This window comes from Solanum dulcamara, chromosome 6, assembly GCF_947179165.1.
Source record: "Solanum dulcamara chromosome 6, daSolDulc1.2, whole genome shotgun sequence".
Classification (NCBI taxonomy): domain Eukaryota; kingdom Viridiplantae; phylum Streptophyta; class Magnoliopsida; order Solanales; family Solanaceae; genus Solanum; species Solanum dulcamara.
Window position 1 is genome coordinate 10348141 of NC_077242.1, and position 17443 is coordinate 10365583.

At 32.5% G+C, this 17443-nt stretch overlaps 2 protein-coding genes across 2 annotated transcripts; one reads left to right on the forward strand and one right to left on the reverse strand.

Annotated features, from left to right (window-relative positions):
* Window positions 1-2673: 2673 nt before the first annotated feature.
* Window positions 2674-4128, reverse strand: LOC129893514 (60S acidic ribosomal protein P1-like). The gene is made up of 3 exons (XM_055969062.1): window positions 3965-4128; window positions 3358-3573; window positions 2674-2940 (listed from the first exon to the last, which is right to left on the reverse strand). Exons 1-3 carry the CDS (start codon window positions 4034-4036, stop codon window positions 2887-2889), a joined length of 342 nt encoding a protein of 113 aa, XP_055825037.1. The 5' UTR covers window positions 4037-4128; the 3' UTR covers window positions 2674-2886.
* A 4408-nt stretch (window positions 4129-8536) lies between these two features.
* On the forward strand, window positions 8537-17387 carry LOC129892130 (protein-tyrosine-phosphatase IBR5-like). The gene is made up of 5 exons (XM_055967682.1): window positions 8537-9021; window positions 14545-14644; window positions 16334-16391; window positions 16684-16790; window positions 16974-17387. Exons 1-5 carry the CDS (start codon window positions 8782-8784, stop codon window positions 17288-17290), a joined length of 822 nt encoding a protein of 273 aa, XP_055823657.1. The 5' UTR covers window positions 8537-8781; the 3' UTR covers window positions 17291-17387.
* The last annotated feature ends 56 nt before the right edge of the window (window positions 17388-17443 follow it).

The following is a 17443-nucleotide window of genomic DNA, read 5'->3' on the forward strand; positions in this document are numbered from 1 at the left end:
TAATTTTGAATCGGAAATTGCAAAGTTGTCACCCTTCTACGATTCTTTGTATTGGATGACTCAAAATCGCAATTAAAAATAAAAAAATATTGAGTTTTCAAAATTGTGATCATTGGGATTAGAAATTATCGTTGAACGTGAATTTTATTTGAAAAAAAAAAGTTGAATAAATTTTTATTTTTATTTGTCACTTTTGACATATTAAGAAAATATAATTTTTTAATTGTGATTTATCCTTAGCATTATACTCCCTCCATTTCATATTAAGTGAATTTTTGAGGGATTTTTCATTGTTCAAAATTCAAAATGGATATTTGAAACTTTTTCCATATTTGCCCTTTCATTTATTAAAGTTTTATATTTTCTAGGAGATAAATTACACGTAAAGTTATATTTATGATTTTACAAAGAGCAATATTGGAAAAAGATGGTTTAAATTATGTCCTTAAATATTTTTCTTAATATGTGTGCATTATCTTACAAATTCACTTAATATAGAATGGAGGGAGTATTATTTATATCAACCATTAATTCTTAAAAAAGATATGCAAAATTCAAAGTGAACAAGTAAAAGTAAACGAAGGGTGTACAACTTATAATTAATGTACGAGTACTCTGTTATAAATGCAATGGAGGTGCGATACAATCTAAGTGTAGAAGACTATCCTACAAGTAACAGTTAATATAGTGATGTAAAGTTTGGTAATTTTAGTTGCAATAAGTGATATAATGGACAAAATTTCACCAAATTAAAGCTTAGTTACTTTGGATCTAGAATATCGAATTCGTATTCTGGGAAACTCAGTAACCTTTGCGTAAATTATATATCTATATTGAGAAGTCTGTTAAATATATAAGAAACATATATTGAGAATCCAATTGCAAAGTAATTACTTGATCCAATAATAGTGAAGAAATCTGTTAAGCTTAGGAGGTTGAAGTTTAGAATTCGACTATAATAATATGAGTGACAAATTATACATGTTTTCTCAATTATATATATTTTCAAATTTTGAGTTAGGTTTTATTATTCTAACTCTATATTATATTTTTTTATTGAAATTTTACAGGGTTTACATTCTTATTACATAAGGTCTGCATATATTTTACCCTCTCCAAACCTTATTTGTAGGATTGCACTGAGTATATTATAAATATTTAATTTAGGAAAAAGGGCCAAAAATATCATTAAACTATTTGAAATGAACAAAAATGTCATCCATTTATAATTTGATAAAAATATTAATTTTAAGGAACGTTATTCTTGATTTCTTTCCTTCCAAACCACTTCAAGTAATAAAAATGTAGGAAATTATTTTATTCTTCGTAATCTCATTTTATCAATTAAAAAAGAATAATTTCATGTACTCTAATTTTTAATAGATAATATATGTCATATATATAAGTTCATAATAAATCCATCATTAAATTTTATTCAAATAACGATAAAAAAATTATAATAAAATTAAAAAAAATAATTTTTTTAATTTTTTTTCTAATTGAAGTAGAATAAATATTTGCTAATAAAAGAAATATTATTAGGAAAAAAATGTGTTCAAAAAGAAAATAAATAATATATTTATTTGAAAAAAGACATTTTTGAACCAAACCATAAACGGAGGACATATTTGTTCATTTCAAATATTTTAAGGGCATTTTAAACCCTTTTCCCTTTAATTTATATTTGTCAATTAAAAAAAGGATCATTGGGTTTATGCCCCAAACTTGTTGAGACAACCCTGAAGTTATGTTAGATGTATTTATACGTCTTTACACATTATTTTGTTTGTGTTTCTACCTTGATTTGACGAGATTGGTACTAAATACACCTAAGCTAAGTTATGTCGATTATGAAATATTAGGCTAGTTTGGCCTTTATTGTAGAGTATAGGTGTTTTGGGGTGAAAATGCAATGAAATTGAAAAAAAACAACGAATATTAGGTTATGATAGTTGCATGGTTATTATTGTGTCAACTTAAATTAACGTTTTTGTTATAAAATAAGGTAACTTAGCAAATTAATTAAAAAAATAGTGAAGGAAAGAGGAAAAGAGAGGAAATTGAAAAGTATTCGTGTGTGTTTTTCTATTTGTGTGTGTATATTACATTAATAGGATGGGCTATATTTATAGTCAAAAAAGGGATTAAAACCAAGTAGGCCACACTTGGGAAAACAACATCCATAACATTCATTTTCTAACAGTTTTAGATATTTTTCATATGAGTTACATGTATAGTCAAATGCGTGAATTAAATTATTTAAAGGCAAAATTATCATTTTAAATTAAAAGAACACAAATCTCTGCATAGTTCATATACAATTCATTCGTTTTATTAATTAATGTTGATGTCGTAGATTCCCGATTAATTAACCAATACTAATTAATACATATATTAAAGGCTGATACTATGCTAAAGAATATTTGTAGCGGCAGTAAATAAACACATTAACAAAGAGAGTTAAAGTTTTTATCGGGACATTTACAAAAAAAAAATGTTAATTACCTTTAAAAATACATATATATTTAAAGGCTATTAAGCTATTGTCATTAATTCATTTTCACTAAAAATCATTTTTATTATATTGTGAATCATTGATTGTTATTGTAAAGGAAAATGACACGGCTAATACAAAATATAGCAGATGGAATCAGAAACAAAAGGGGTGTGGGCAAATCTTGCTCTGTTTGACAAAATAATAAATAAAATACAATTCTTAAAGAAAAATGCAAAATTTAAAACAAAATTAAATAAGTCTTTTGATATAAGAAGGTAATAAGCAGTAGACCTTTAAAGTTTAAAAAGCCAAAAACTTTAGTCTATAAAAAATAAAATTAAAAAGCCAAAAACTTTAAAGTCTTGAACAAGCTGATCGGGATGTGAGTCCTAATCAAACAAGCTAAACATGGCTTCATCATCACTCTCTTCTTTTATTTCCTCCTGAAAATACAAAACATGACAATAATCAGATATTATGCTTGCAATTCACTCTCCACAAATCAAGTAATAGATATAACTATTTGTTCTTGAAAGTCCAAAAAAGGAATAAAAAAGATATTATATTTTAAGTGTGTTAAATTTCTAGGGATTAGAGGAAATTGTTTTTCAGAAGCTAAAAAAAAAAAAGAAGAAGTTGAGCATCTTTGAGAAAAGTGCACTTAGAAGCACTTTTAAAAAACACAAATTTTTTCTTACTAAAAGTACTTTTGGAAAAACACTTTTTAAAATAAAATAATTTTAAAAACTTGATTAAACATTGTTATGAGCAAACACTATTTTTTTCATGTATGAAAAGGAATTCCCTAAATCAAATAATAAATTGTCGATGTATTAGGAATAATTAAGATCAAAGTATACCTTCTTCTTGTCATGGGCGGAAGGTGCAATAGAAGCATCGTCATCAGTAGTTGGGGGAGGAGCAGCAGCGTTGTTAGACGTTGTGGTTGCGCCAGCACCGACGTTCATAACAAGTTCATCGACGTTCACCTTCTGACAAAGTTTTACAAAAAGGCTTGCCCAGTACGATTCCATCTTTAAATTTGATGCTTTTATAAGTGTACCAATTCTCTCCGCCTACGTAAATAATAAATCGTTCAATGTATAAAGCCATCAAAATTTAAATTTGATGAGTTTAATTTAATTATATGGGTCGGAAATTAGTATTTACGTAAAATATGCTACATGTCCACAACATGGATTTAGTTGAACCATTATTGTTTATTTACTAGATAAAGGGGTACGTTCTTTCTAGAGAAAACAAAAGAGTAAAAACGAGTATCTTCTTGAACTATAAGATACAAAAATCTAGGGTTTATATTTAATATAAAATAACAATAATGTAATTTTATAAGTAGGGTTTGGAGAAGATTGTGTGATCGAGATTGTTTTTGATAAATCATATGTTTAAATAAAGTAGAAAAAAATACAATAGCAAAGAAATTATGAAAAGGAGAGAACACATTACATTAATAGGAATATGATCATCGTGAAGGATCAAACAAGCGTAAGTACAAGCAAGTTCACTGATGGAAGACATAGTTTTCTCAATCTCAACTCTTAACAAATATGCAGAAACTCTTGCCGTCCAAATTTTTGGGGGAAGGGAAAGACTTTGTATGGAATTTAAGCTTTGTGCGGACTATTTATAGAGTAAAATTTATGCTACTCCAACCCTATTTCAATTTGGTTAAAAGGCCTACCAAAAATACTACATTTAAAAAAGGTATCCGATTCCATATAGGTCAAGGAATTAATTTCTTTTTTATTTATTATTTTGAGACGAAACAAGGATTTGTGGTTTTAGGTTAAAGATATACATGGGAAAAAAAAGAATTCATTTAATAAAAAATAAAGCCCTACGCCAAAACTATGCCGGTTTATATTGATATGACTATTTATAGGGGTGTGCAAAAATCGAACCGATCAATAAATCGAATAAAAAAAATGTTATTGGGTTATCGTTATTGGGTTAATAGATTTTTAATGGTTTTATAAAAAAATTATCGGGTTATTGATTCGATATTGGTTTTTAATATTGGGTTATTGGGTATAAATCGATAACCCATTAAGACGTACAACAGTAATTTACTACTTTACCCCTAAATAAATATTAATTATTAATATCAATACCTTATTGGTTACTATCTTTGCCCGTTAGACTTCAATTCACATTATTGTCCTAATTCTTTTATTTGTGTTGCACTTGTAGAGTTCTTTTCATGTTAATCACTATTATTTCTATTTTATTAGCATTCCGTAAAGTTATATTATTGTCTTGTCGCGCCAAATTATTGAAGAAACTATATAATTATTTTATGAGCATTGTCTTATTGGCTAAACCGAAAACCAAACCGTTAAGGACCAACACTGACACATCAAAAATCGATAAAAATATCTTATTGGTTTGTTATTGGTTTAGCATATTTCAAATCGAAAATTGATAAACTGAACCAATAATACATAAAACCGAACCGATCGATACACACCCCTAACTATCTGTGTCTATCTATCTATCTATATTATTATAGAAGCATGAATATAAATGTTGATTGATCAAAATATCCACTAAAAGTTGATTTACTTATTTTCCCTTTTAAGTTAAAACTTCCTCCACCTAAAAAATTACTAATAGGCATAAATGTAATTTTGTACTAGAACTAAACAAAACATGTTTCTATTAGGACTAAGTTTATTGTAGGATACATATTATCCTATTAATACTAAGAGTTTAACATTAAATCTATTTCAAGTAAACTATGAGTAGGAAATGTCTACACGTTTAATAATATTGTTCGACCAAAATATTCATTAAATATTGAACAACTTTTATATTCTTAAGGAGTAAATATTTAATAGTTATAACTTTAATTAATTTCAAAGTCCTACATATTTGCATGATAATTAAATAACAATTATTTAAAAAAATTAGTAAATGATAATTTTGTCTATTGTATAAAAATAGTAAATGATAATTATCTATTATAGAGTCTTTCAATAAAGGCAATATTCAATCAACAATTCAACGGCATACAATATTCCGTCATTAACTTTTTTTTTCCTAAATTCAAGATGATTCGAGACTCAACTCCTGGATCCTAAGTCAGATCGGGGTTGGATTTCAACTTGAGTATCGAATCCCGAGTCAAAAATTGAGATAAAATTTTAGGGCGTCAGGATTGGGTCCTGAGTTAGGTGTCAAGGTGGGGTTTCGTGTTGAGTGTCGGAGTCTGTTTCATATCGAGACTCAAGGTCGGGTCCTAGGTCAAGTATTGGAGTGGGTCCTTAATCGATCATCGGGATCGAGTGTCAGAATTAGATCCCAGTTTGAAAGTTGGATCTCGTGATCGGGTCCTGATTTGAAAGTTGGGTCCCAAATCAAAAGTTGGAGTTGGGTCCTACGTCAGAAGTTGGGATTGGGTCGTAGGTCAAATTCAAGGTCAAATCTCGATTCACAAGTCATATCTAGGGTTTGATGTCGGGGTTGGATCTCAAGTCGAAAGTTGGGCCGAGTCAGGAGTTGCAAGTTGAGGTCAGTCTCGTGTCGGCTGTTAGGGTCGGGTGGAGTCAGATCCCAATTCAAATGTCGGGTGCAGAGTTGAATCTCAAGTCGGAAGTCGGGTCCTAATCTGGGATTTGGATCGGGTCTTAGGTGTCGCAAGTGCTATCCTGAATCAGTGTCGGGTGTCAAGTGTCGAAATAAGATATCGGGGTCAAATTTCTAATCGGGTCTAGAGTCGAATATCGAGATTGGATATAAAATTAAAAATTGGGTCTCGGGTCGAGTCTTGTAACAAGTGTTGGATCAGGAAATGGGTCGTAAGTCAGGGTCAAGTCTTGATTTGAAAGTAGAGTCGTGATTCAAGTGTTGGATATCGAGGTCAGATGTCAGAGTAGAGTCCCGAGTCGGGTGTCAGGATGTGGCTCTGAATTAGTCATCAGATTTTTTTTGTATGATAATTGATAGGGAATAACGTGCAAAGTATGTTCATAGACACAAGTATTATTATAAAAGCATGAATATAAATGTTGATTGATCAAAATATTCACTAAACGTTGATTTACTTATTTGCCCTTTTAAGTTAAACTTTTCTCCATCTAAAATATTACTAATGGGTATAAATATAATTTTGTACTAGGACTAAGCAAAACATATTTCTATTAGGACTAAGTTTACAAGATACATATTATCCTTTTAATATTAGGAGTTTAACATTAAGTCTATTTCAAGTAAACTTTTCTACACGTTTTATAATATGGATTGACCAAAATATCCGTTAAATATTGAACAACTTTTTATCCTTAATGAGTTATAACTTTAACTAATTGCAAAGTCCTATATATTTACATAATAATTAAATAATAATCATTTAAAGAAAAATAATAAATGACAATTTTGTCTGTCGTAAAAAAATAATAAATAATAATTTCATTTATTATAGGACTCTTGGCATCCTTTTTGTTGGGACGAAAGATATGTGTTGCTAGCCTGATAGTTCATTGTCATTTTCGCTAGCCAATCTGCAGGTTAATTAATTTTTTTGTAGCAATGAGTGAATCTGACTATCGTTTGTCTAAGCATTTGCATAAGTGCCTTTGATTACTTTATTTAATTTGAATCTTGTAGCTTTTTCATTTATGGGCATTCCTATGATTATTGAAGAGTCTACTTCGATCTTTAGGTTAGTGTAAGTAAACATTCCGAATAAACCATTTGCAATCAAACTTGATGTATTTTTTTAACCGATTCTTTTCACATTTTGACAATGTTATTTTTATAGCAAATCTGAATAGTCTTCTTTCGATTAGTCGTATTCATGCATTACAAACATCCTTTCACAAGCACAAGTAGTATTTACTAAATTAATTTTTTAGTTCTAGTTCTAATATGCTTTGCTCGTTTAGGTTGAATTACGTTTTAACCTGTCGAATTATATTATACTTTTTTAATTCGATTGTTTAATGGTTTTTTTAAGTACAAACTAATGGATCAGTTCACAAACAGTTCATGATCAAATTTGTATAAACACTAAATGAGTTGAGTGAATTAAGATTATTTTTTTTCATCTGTCTGAAATATAGAATGTAGTAATTTTAATGAAGGAGAAAAATGGTCCTCGAATATGGAACAGAATCAAGGGGAAGAGATTAAACAATTTTCCCATTAATCAAATGTAACTCTCAAATTGGAAACTTTGGGTTCAAAAAGCATTTCAAAGATCATTTAAACGATTGAAAAATTAATTAAATAGGTGATCTAGCATTCCTAGAAAAAATATAGGTAAAAACTACTTCAATGAAGAAAAATAACTCTTATCTAAAAACCTTTTGCTATCTTATCCAAATCTTTTTCCTACTATTTTTAAAAAGAAGGGATGCGACAACTTGATAAAACAAAATGTTTTTGGTCACCTTTTGCCTACTTTATCATTGGATTTTTTTTTTAATTTCTGATATTCGGACTCAATTAAATTCGAATCGCGTATTACATGGTTCATTCAGATTTCTTTATCATTAGATTCCAATCACATATATGGTGGATTATAAATGAATACTCTAGCGAGAGCTATATATATAAATTTCAATTGGAATTTTTTTACAAACCTAGCCTAAATGTTCTTGTGATCAAATTTGAGCATTCGATCTTAGTGGTGGAGTCATTAAAATAATCCATAACATGAAGAAGTCAAAAGAAATTTAATATATATATATATAAATAAATTTAATTATATCTAAATAGTATATTTTTTTCTGTTGAATTTTTTTCGATGAACTCCTAACTCTGTTAGACTTTGCTCCTGCTTAACCACCATACAATACAAATTAATGTAATCTGATACTTTCTCTTCTAAATCAAATTCACAATTCTCTTGTATTTTACTTGATTTATATATTAAAAATAAATATTTTATTTCAATACATTATATTCTCCTTTTTTTAATAATACTATCCTTAATATTAATATAAAACATTAATAATTAAATTTAATAAAATAAAACTCTAATTATAAATTTATATTAAGAGATGTGTCGGGTCGATGGGTTATGGTAACCTTGTATCCATCGAATTCTCAAGAACCCCCGGCCAAAACCAAAATTATTAGCACCGGTAGCTATAAATCACCAAATTTAGCCTGAAATTCTGTTTTAACGCTTCTCCTTACAGCACTTGAGATCTTGTTTCCCATAAAGGGTCACTACAAATCGGATCAAATCTAGACAAAGTTTATCCCTTTTTCCTCTTCTGGGGTTTTCTCGATTGAGTGACATAGTGAATTAGTTCATCATGAGGAAGAGAGAGAGGGAAAACCCATGTGGTATTTGTGGGCATTATCACAAGTACGAGGAAGGGGAGCCTTGTGGGGTTTGTGGTCATCGAATGCCTGCTGTATCTGATAAGGGTTCTTCAATTCAAGTCAGTGCTTTTCCTTCTGAGATCTTGCCAGAGTTTCTCTTCTTGGGCAGCTATGATAATGCTTCTCGGGCTGAGCTTCTTAAGACTCAAGGGATTTCTCGTGTTCTCAATGTAAGTCCCCCCTTACTTGTCCTTGTTTTCTTTCTTTCTTGGAGTTAATTGAATTGTTAAGTAGAGTTGGGAAGTTTCAATCATTGAGGCAAAAGTTGCAAAATATGATTATTATTTTTTTGTTGTTGGCAGAAAGCATAACCAGTTGACCTTGTTTTGTTCTCGTGTTGGAGATATGCTCGTTATCTCTTGCATTGTCTTTTTGAATAACTAGCACTCAAGGTGTGAGGTCAATGAACTGGTTGAGAGCCGTGAGGTCTCAGGCTCAAATCTTCAGTGGAGACAAAAAATACTAGGTGATTTTTCTTATATGTCCTAGCCTAGATGGCAGATATCAGGTGGAGGATACCACGGTCATCCAAAAAAAGAAAGTCCAGTGAAACTTGACGCTGGTGTGCTTTGTGGGGAGGGAGGGTAGGATCGCAGTGTATCCAAATTTCTACTTTTCTTGAGATAACTATACCAATATTTAGATAGTCAAAGTCAGTCATTTGGTGTACGGTGGTGCACTTTTTGACTAGGCAATTTCCCTTATCAATTTTGTTATGAGTACCTTTCACTTCCTGTGTTTGATGCATATCAGAGATTTTCATTGTTGTCGGATAATAGTAACAATCTGCAAAAAAAAAAAGTGGACTGAGTTTTCAATCATAAGGTGCGTCAATGAATATAAATCACTAAATTGACCATACAACATCATCTCAATCCCAAGCTAGTTGGTGAATCAAGAAACTATCCAAACTTAGTGTTTGTTAGACACTCAGGCCTTTAATCCATGTAATCAATGGCAAGTTTGCACAGCAGCTTTGCTTAGGTCTTCTGATTTCTTGGAGCTGTATGGAGAACTCTGCTTTAAGTTGGGGCTGAAAATGATTGTGTTCATTCTTTCAAGCATCTCGTTTGACAACGGGTTATGAAGCCATTCACAACCCGTCTCGCTCCGTCACAAATGTTTTTACCGCTATCTTCTTTTATTTGCAACGGAATTTGAAATGAATTCATGTTCCATCTCATAAAAATCCAGTCTTTGGATTTCGTTTTTATTAAAATGCCTATTCAATCATAGCCGTTAAATGAAGCGGACTACTAGAATTAGATCTTGACTGAGAATGACTTGGACCGGGCTAAGCTCTTTTGGGCTGCTTACTTTTAGGTCAAGAATTAGCTCAAATTGTCTTGAAAAAAAATCATATTAGTCCACTCCCTTTAACCCTCTAATTACATTAAACTTAATTAAACTAAATTCAATTTAAGCTAACTAACTAAAGATTAACTAATTAAATTATTCTATAATACTGCTTCGGTTATCGCCTTATTTGGCTATTGTTCTTGTTCCTTGTTTTCTGAATGCTATGTAATCCTTTCCCATTATTTTCTATGTCCTCTTTACTTTTGTATTTTCCTTTTTAAACTGCTTTGATGTGCATAACTCGAGCCGAGGGTCTTTCGGAAATAACCTCTCTACCTCCACGAGATAGCGGTAAGATCTGCTTACACTCTACCATCCTCAGGCCACGCCTATGGGATTACACTTGGCACGTTGTTGTTGTTGTTGTTGTCCATGATTTTGTCATATATTATCATGATTCAAAAAGTGAGATTTGATGGTGTTTAGTGTCGGACAAAAATGTGTTTGTTCTTAACTTATAATACTGAAATTATTAGACAATGAAGAGAAAGAAAAGGAACTGACAAGAGAGCTAAATAGAATGGAACTAATATCAATTATGATAGTTAGAGGGATGGAATTGCAGCAAGTGTAGTTCACATCATTGCAGTAAGTCTGGATTGGCTGAATGTTAATTTGATTGGGGATCCTTTTCGGGGTTTTGTGGACATAATTATGGTTCCCCACCTCTAATTGATTTATATGGGCCTATTGCTCTCTTGGATGCTTTCTCATTGTCAAATTCCAGTAGACAAAAAAAAGACCTTTTCTTCCCATATGTAAACGCTTGATGGACAGAGATACTTGGTACTTGTCTTGGTAAGAGATACTAAGTACCCCGTAATTAGGAGGTTAGCGTGAAATGACCCGGACACCACCGTTGTCAGAAAGAAAGAAAAGTATCTTATAACACATTGATGCATAACTTTATGGTCCTACTCAAATCTTCAAAGATACTCATCTTATTATCTTGCCTATTTAGTGTGCGACTTCAACTGCATCCTACAATTATAGTGTGAATGTCTGTGTTGGTTCTGAATTGAGTCTGTGCAGATCTAGGCGAGGACATTATTTTAGTGATGGGTGATATCGATCTTGGAAATGGATGATGGACTTATTTCAAAGGGTTTTAAGTTTATCTTATGTTATTCTTTATAATGTATTGTGTTGTACTATTGTAGTTAATTTTATCTACATTGTCGAATATCTTATTGATGTGGGATTTCTAGCATATTTCGAGTAACATAACTATTAGTAATGGCTGCCTACTCAGAAGCATTTGTTTTGTGTTCATGTCCATGATTTTGTTTTCATTCTTTCAAGCATCTCTTTTGGCAACGGGTCTTGAAGTCATTCGTATCCCATCTCTCTCCGTCACTAATGTTTTTACCGCTCTCTTCTTTTAGTTGCAATGGAATTTGAAATGAATTTGTGTTCCATCTCATAAAAATCCAGTCTTTGGATTTTGGTTTTATTAAAATGCCTATTCAATCTTCGTCGTTAAAATAAACGGATGACTAGAATTAGATCTTGACTGAGATTGACTTGGACCAGATTAAGCTTTTTTCGGCTGCGGACTTTTGGGTCAAGAATTGGCTAAAATTTTGTCTAAAAAATATCAGATTAGCCACTCCCTTTAACCCTAATTACATTAAACTTAATTAAGCTAATTAACTAAGAATTAAGTAACTAATTAAATTATCCTATAAATGCGCAAATTATCCGTACTTTTTTCTTGTCCTACGATTTCTGTTACTCTCGGTTATCACATTAATTGGCTATTATTATTGTTCCTTGTTTTCTAAATGCTATGTAGTGCTTTCGGAAACAACATCTCTAACTCCACGAGGTAGTGTTAAGGTCTGCATACACTCTATCCTCCCCAGATCCCGCCTGTAGGATTACACTGGGTATACTGAAATTATGGAAGTTTACGACACATTTATTTAGTGTTTTTTTTTTGGGGGGGGGGGGGGGAATTATCTGACATTTCATTAATCACCGTGAAGAATTACAAAACTATAGCAGCGCCTTCACAGCTTGCTTTTCCATCTACTACTCTCATGTACATTGAAAAGTAAGAGTAGAACCTAACCTAGCACACCAAAGCTTTGAATCATGATTCTCATTCTTACAGGGGCTTTTACATTACAAACATAAACTATTTCTCTAGCTAAACTCCCAAGGCCTTGATTTCTTCTAAATTATTTGATTCCTCTCGATAAAATGGAGTGAACAAATTCTGTATAGACCATTCTGATAAGTTGAGCACTCTATGTTTTCCCATTTGTCCTCATTATTATCCAATTGAGGTGATGTTTCCAGTCCGTGGCAAAGAAAACCTGAAGATGAAGCCATTGTAATAATCTCTCCCATAGCTATTGTGAATACAGACAGTGAGCAAAATAAGTGGTCTCGGGAGTCATTTGCTACAGCACATTACCTGCATTGGTGATCCACATTCATTCACCAAGAAGCTAACCTTTCAACTGTCATTAATCTTCCTTGCAACTGCAGCCAGAGTGTGCAAATGGCTTTTGGCCGGGATGCATTATTGAACATAAGACCCTTCCATCTCATTCTGGGGAAGTCCCTATCAACTGAAGATAAATCTGTTTAACCAATCCTTTGTGCTTCCTGCATTAATTTAGTTTGTAAAGCATGTAGTGCAATTTAAAGGGTGCTTGCCTGTAGGAAACTAAGCTATACAGTATGTCTCTGTTGTCATCTTAGAATGTTTGTGTCCGTGTTTGCCATTTGGCCAGGAAGGGAAGGATGTAAATATGAGACTATGACACACAAACAACTTATGATACGTCAAATTCATATGCTTGGACCTTGGAGGACTTGTTGGTGTTTGGAATTGAACTTTCCCCTTTCAGACAGGAAACAACATGGACATTATCTCATTTTATTTAATAAGCCTGGTGAGGTTTATTGTTTTCAATTCTGAACTCCATGGGTTTCTTTTTGGGATTTTGTAGTTGTCATTTTTGTCAATAGCAATCCATAATACATTTTCTTTTTCTGGTGAAGTTTTGTAGTACATTCTCTTGTAGTTAATATCTTCCCGAATCCACAGTTTTAAGTTCTAAGCCAACTTTAGTGGGAGTAGTCCATATTAGACGATAGGAAGCTTTGAGGAAAACACATGCTGCAGTTTGGATATGATATTGTCTGGTTCATGTATGATGATGCACGTGAAAAACTATAACTGTGATGTCTATTGTACTGGTGGAAAAAGCATGTTGTGCTGGTATGAGTGGTATCATTGCATGATGTATTGTTTGTAGGAAGGCAAAAGATTATAGCTCATTGGATTACAATATTGCCTAAGACAGTAGGAGTTATGTACACAATCTGAAGCCTTGGGGGGGGGGGGGGGGATTTTTCGGTGGAGCAGGAAATTCCTGCCAATGAAGAGAAAGAAAAGGAACTGAGAAGAGAGCTAAATAGACTGGAACTAATATAATTATAGTAGTTAGAGGGATGGAATTGCAGCAAGTGTAGTACACATCATTGCGGTGAGTCTGGATCGGCTGAATGTTAATTTGATTGGGGGTCCTTTTCAGGGTTTTGTGGACAAGTATGGGCCTGTTCCTCTCTTGGATGCTTTCTCACTGTCTAATATTTTAGTCCTTGTTCAGAGAAAAGGAGATGTAAGTTTTCCTTTTTCTGTTGTACATCTACCATTATGTTATGAAGGAGATCTTGAATAAGATGCTAGTTACTAAGAAAAGGAAGAGAACCTTATTCATTTTTAGCTGGAACGCTCGCCAGTTGTTGTCTGTTTTTGTTTTTGTTTATGCCCTTCCATTATTTATCTGGGGTCTTGACGAGCTATCATGAAATACCACTAGGGAGTTCGTGATTTTATAGTTCTTTAAAGGAATATTCTTTGAATCCTTTAAATATGAGCTGTGGAATAATTATACTCAATAACGGAATGAACCCGGTGAGGTTGGTTTGTCACCTTTACAATCAAGCTGGACTCTGGGTCTTTTAACTGTACTGGTGAATAACTCGATTTAGAGGGTAAGAGAGTGGCAAACAGTTCTACACAGCTTGTTCATTTTCCTGCTCTTTTCAAGTAATCTGGGCTGTTTCTCTGCAATTTTTGAATTGATGCAATTTAATCTTGAGAATTATTTACCATCTGAAGCATTGAAGTATTTCTGGCACTCAGACAGTTTGCTAAAAAAAGGCTGATGCTTCTCTTGCTACGCCATTTCAATTTTCTTTTTAGTGCTTAAGAAGTTATGCATGAGGCAACTATGCATGCTCTACATATCCTCTATTGCTCTCAATATTGTGGAACTAAGGTTCTCATCGACATTTACGTTTTCTCTGTGCAGACTGTACCTGCTTGTCAAAATCTATATAAAAATTCCTTTACTTATCACTGCCTTCAAGATGATCAAGATTTGCACTTTGACGATGCTATCCAATTCTTAGGTGAGTGTCATTACTTGTGAATTAGTATGTCTAAGCTTACTTTTGACAATTTTTGACTTTATAGGTTTAAGAGTATTTTATCTGACATAGGATTTCAGATAATTTCTTTTTTAGATTCTTGGCTTTGTTGGATATCAAGGAACAATAGGATTTGGAACACGTAAAGTTACTACCACCAAATAAAATGGGGGTTTGAACATCTTTTTTAAAGTTTTGGCTATATATTTTGAACTCTTTTAAGTTTCCTAACAAATAATTTGTGGTTGAATGACTTTTTTCTGAAGGAAAGTTTTTACTAGCACATAGGTATTTCTGGGGTATTTTCATTAAGAATACAAATGTTACTTATCAAAAGAACTATGTAGAAAACCTCTTCAAAACCCGAAAACATAATTAGAAACCCTTTATTTTGCAATACCTATCAGTCAAACCTCTGCATTATTAATTCCTTTCACATTGTGTAAACATCATAGCTATATATTCCTAAAACAACATGCATTATTTTAATAGTTACAGAAAGGACAAAATAATACTTCAAAAAATAAACACAAAAGTTAAAAGAATAATTTGAATGCATGAGATGAAAGAAATTATTAAGGAAGTTTCGGATATAATTCTAGAGATAGGAAAGATTGGTGAATTTAAGAGGAAGATATAACTTGTTAAAAAAGAGGGTCAGAGGGATAATAGTTTGGGGCCATTGTGAAAGTAAGCTCGGTTTAGTTTCAGTTTGATTTAAAACAGAAAAGATCCGGCTTTTAGGAAAAGATATAATAGCCAAACATGACAGTGGAAGAAAAATTAATTTCTCCAATTTAATTAATATTTACACAAGAATAATTTTTGTGTAAGATTCACTACTTTAAGTATACAACTTGCATGGGGGATTTTTCCAATTACACCAATAAACTGTTCCGTCATAAAAAAAGGAACTATTATTGACCATAGGATCACATAATGATTAACTGAGATAATTCTTCAACTGTAAATGTTATCAGCTTTTTGATCTAAGATGAGTTTGAGTAACTCTTTGATTGAAGTTTCTCGTTTGTAAGTTAACTTCTGATCAATTTATTCAGTCACGATATGCTTGATTATGTCTCTTGTTCCTTTTCCTAGTAATCACCTAGGTTTCAAACTTTGAAGCTTTAGCCTTGTACTTTCAACGAGACTAAAGGACAAATCTAGTGTGTTACTTTATCAAAAAAATAAAATAAAAATTCTAGTGCGTTAAACTTCTCTTATGAATTTAACCACCTGGACTTCGACTGCGAGCTCTTCACAGAATCCAATACTTCATTCTTTCAATTGTAGCTTTTTCCAGTTGAGTCTTCTACTGACTTCTTGTGTATAGATTTGTCTCCAACAGGCCCTTGTTTTGAATTTTCGGGGTAAAGTAGGAAGCAAAGCTTGCATTCTTTTTTTCCTTTTTCCAAATGCTTTGGTTGTGTGTTGGATATGTATTTGAACTTGACAGCACTTGTAGATTTAACTTGAACTTTCTCTACAACCTACAACTGCTGAGTAGGAAAGTATAGTATTCGTACTAAAATAAGATATCATGCAATTCGACTGCTATAGTTGAAACTATCTGTTTATGGCTTCTACTTTTTTTAGAGCAATCTGTGTATGCTTTTTGGGAGATTCTCTGCTGGCTAAACTGATGCTAATGGTACTTTTCTTCTGCAGAACAATGTGAAAAGGATAGGGCTCGTGTTCTTGTACATTGTATGTCAGGGAAAAGCAGGTTTGAAGTTTGATTTGTGAATTTCGCGTGCATAAGTTTTCATGATTTGCTGGTTTTTCTATTTGGTTTTGTGTTGCATCCTTTCCTCCGTTCCCTTTGTTCTTTCCCCGGGTTTCCCTGAATAATGGTGTATAGGTCAAAGTGTGTTATTGTTTTCAGATTTGTTGATTGAGAATGGGAAATGCAGTAAAATATTCCACTGAATTGCTTTCAATTGGTTGTGCTTATGAAGACCGTCATTCTGGTTTACTGAAGTAACTATTATTAGAACTTGATTGTGCATTTTCGACAGGTCAGCTGCCATTGTAATTGCTTACCTGATGAAAAGCAAAGGCTGGAAATTTGCACAGAGCTATCAGTGGGTGAAAGATCGGAGGCCTTCTATTGACCTTAATCAAGGTTTAACTATATCCTTAAAAGCATTTCTTCATTTTAACTTTTATTTATCTGAAAAGTTATGATACCTAGCTAGTTGCTCTACTCGGATATGCTCGTGTCTAGATTAACAGTGCTCGTGATTTTGTTTTTGGTCGTCTCTTGATATGTCAGTGAGACCTTTTTTCGTGTATTTTGGTAATGCAGGGGTTTACCAACAACTGCAGGAATATGAGCAGAAGATCTTTGGGTCACTGGAGAACAAGTCTGCATCTGTCATGCCAGTCTTCTCTTCTCCTGTGGCGCCATCCTTCAGCTTTAACTACCCAAAGCCTAGTGATTCAGTTCAAATTCCAGCCTTCAACAGTTCTGCTGCGACATCAATTTTCACTCGTCCTGTTTTTGGCGTTCCTCCACAGGAATTCACCTTCGGATCTGCTCATAATCAACGGAGTGCCTCAGATATCCATTTGAATTCAAACCAAAATCCAAATAGTAGCGACATTGCTATGGATGGTTCGTAATTTATACTATCTGCCTTTTTGCCTTTTGTGGAATCCTCAACTTGAATGATCGTTTATTACACAAGTCACTTGGCTGAGTTCTTCATGATTACAAGTACAGTTATGGTGCCTTTGTTATTCCGCAAACGATTGCATAGTTTAATGCAACTACAG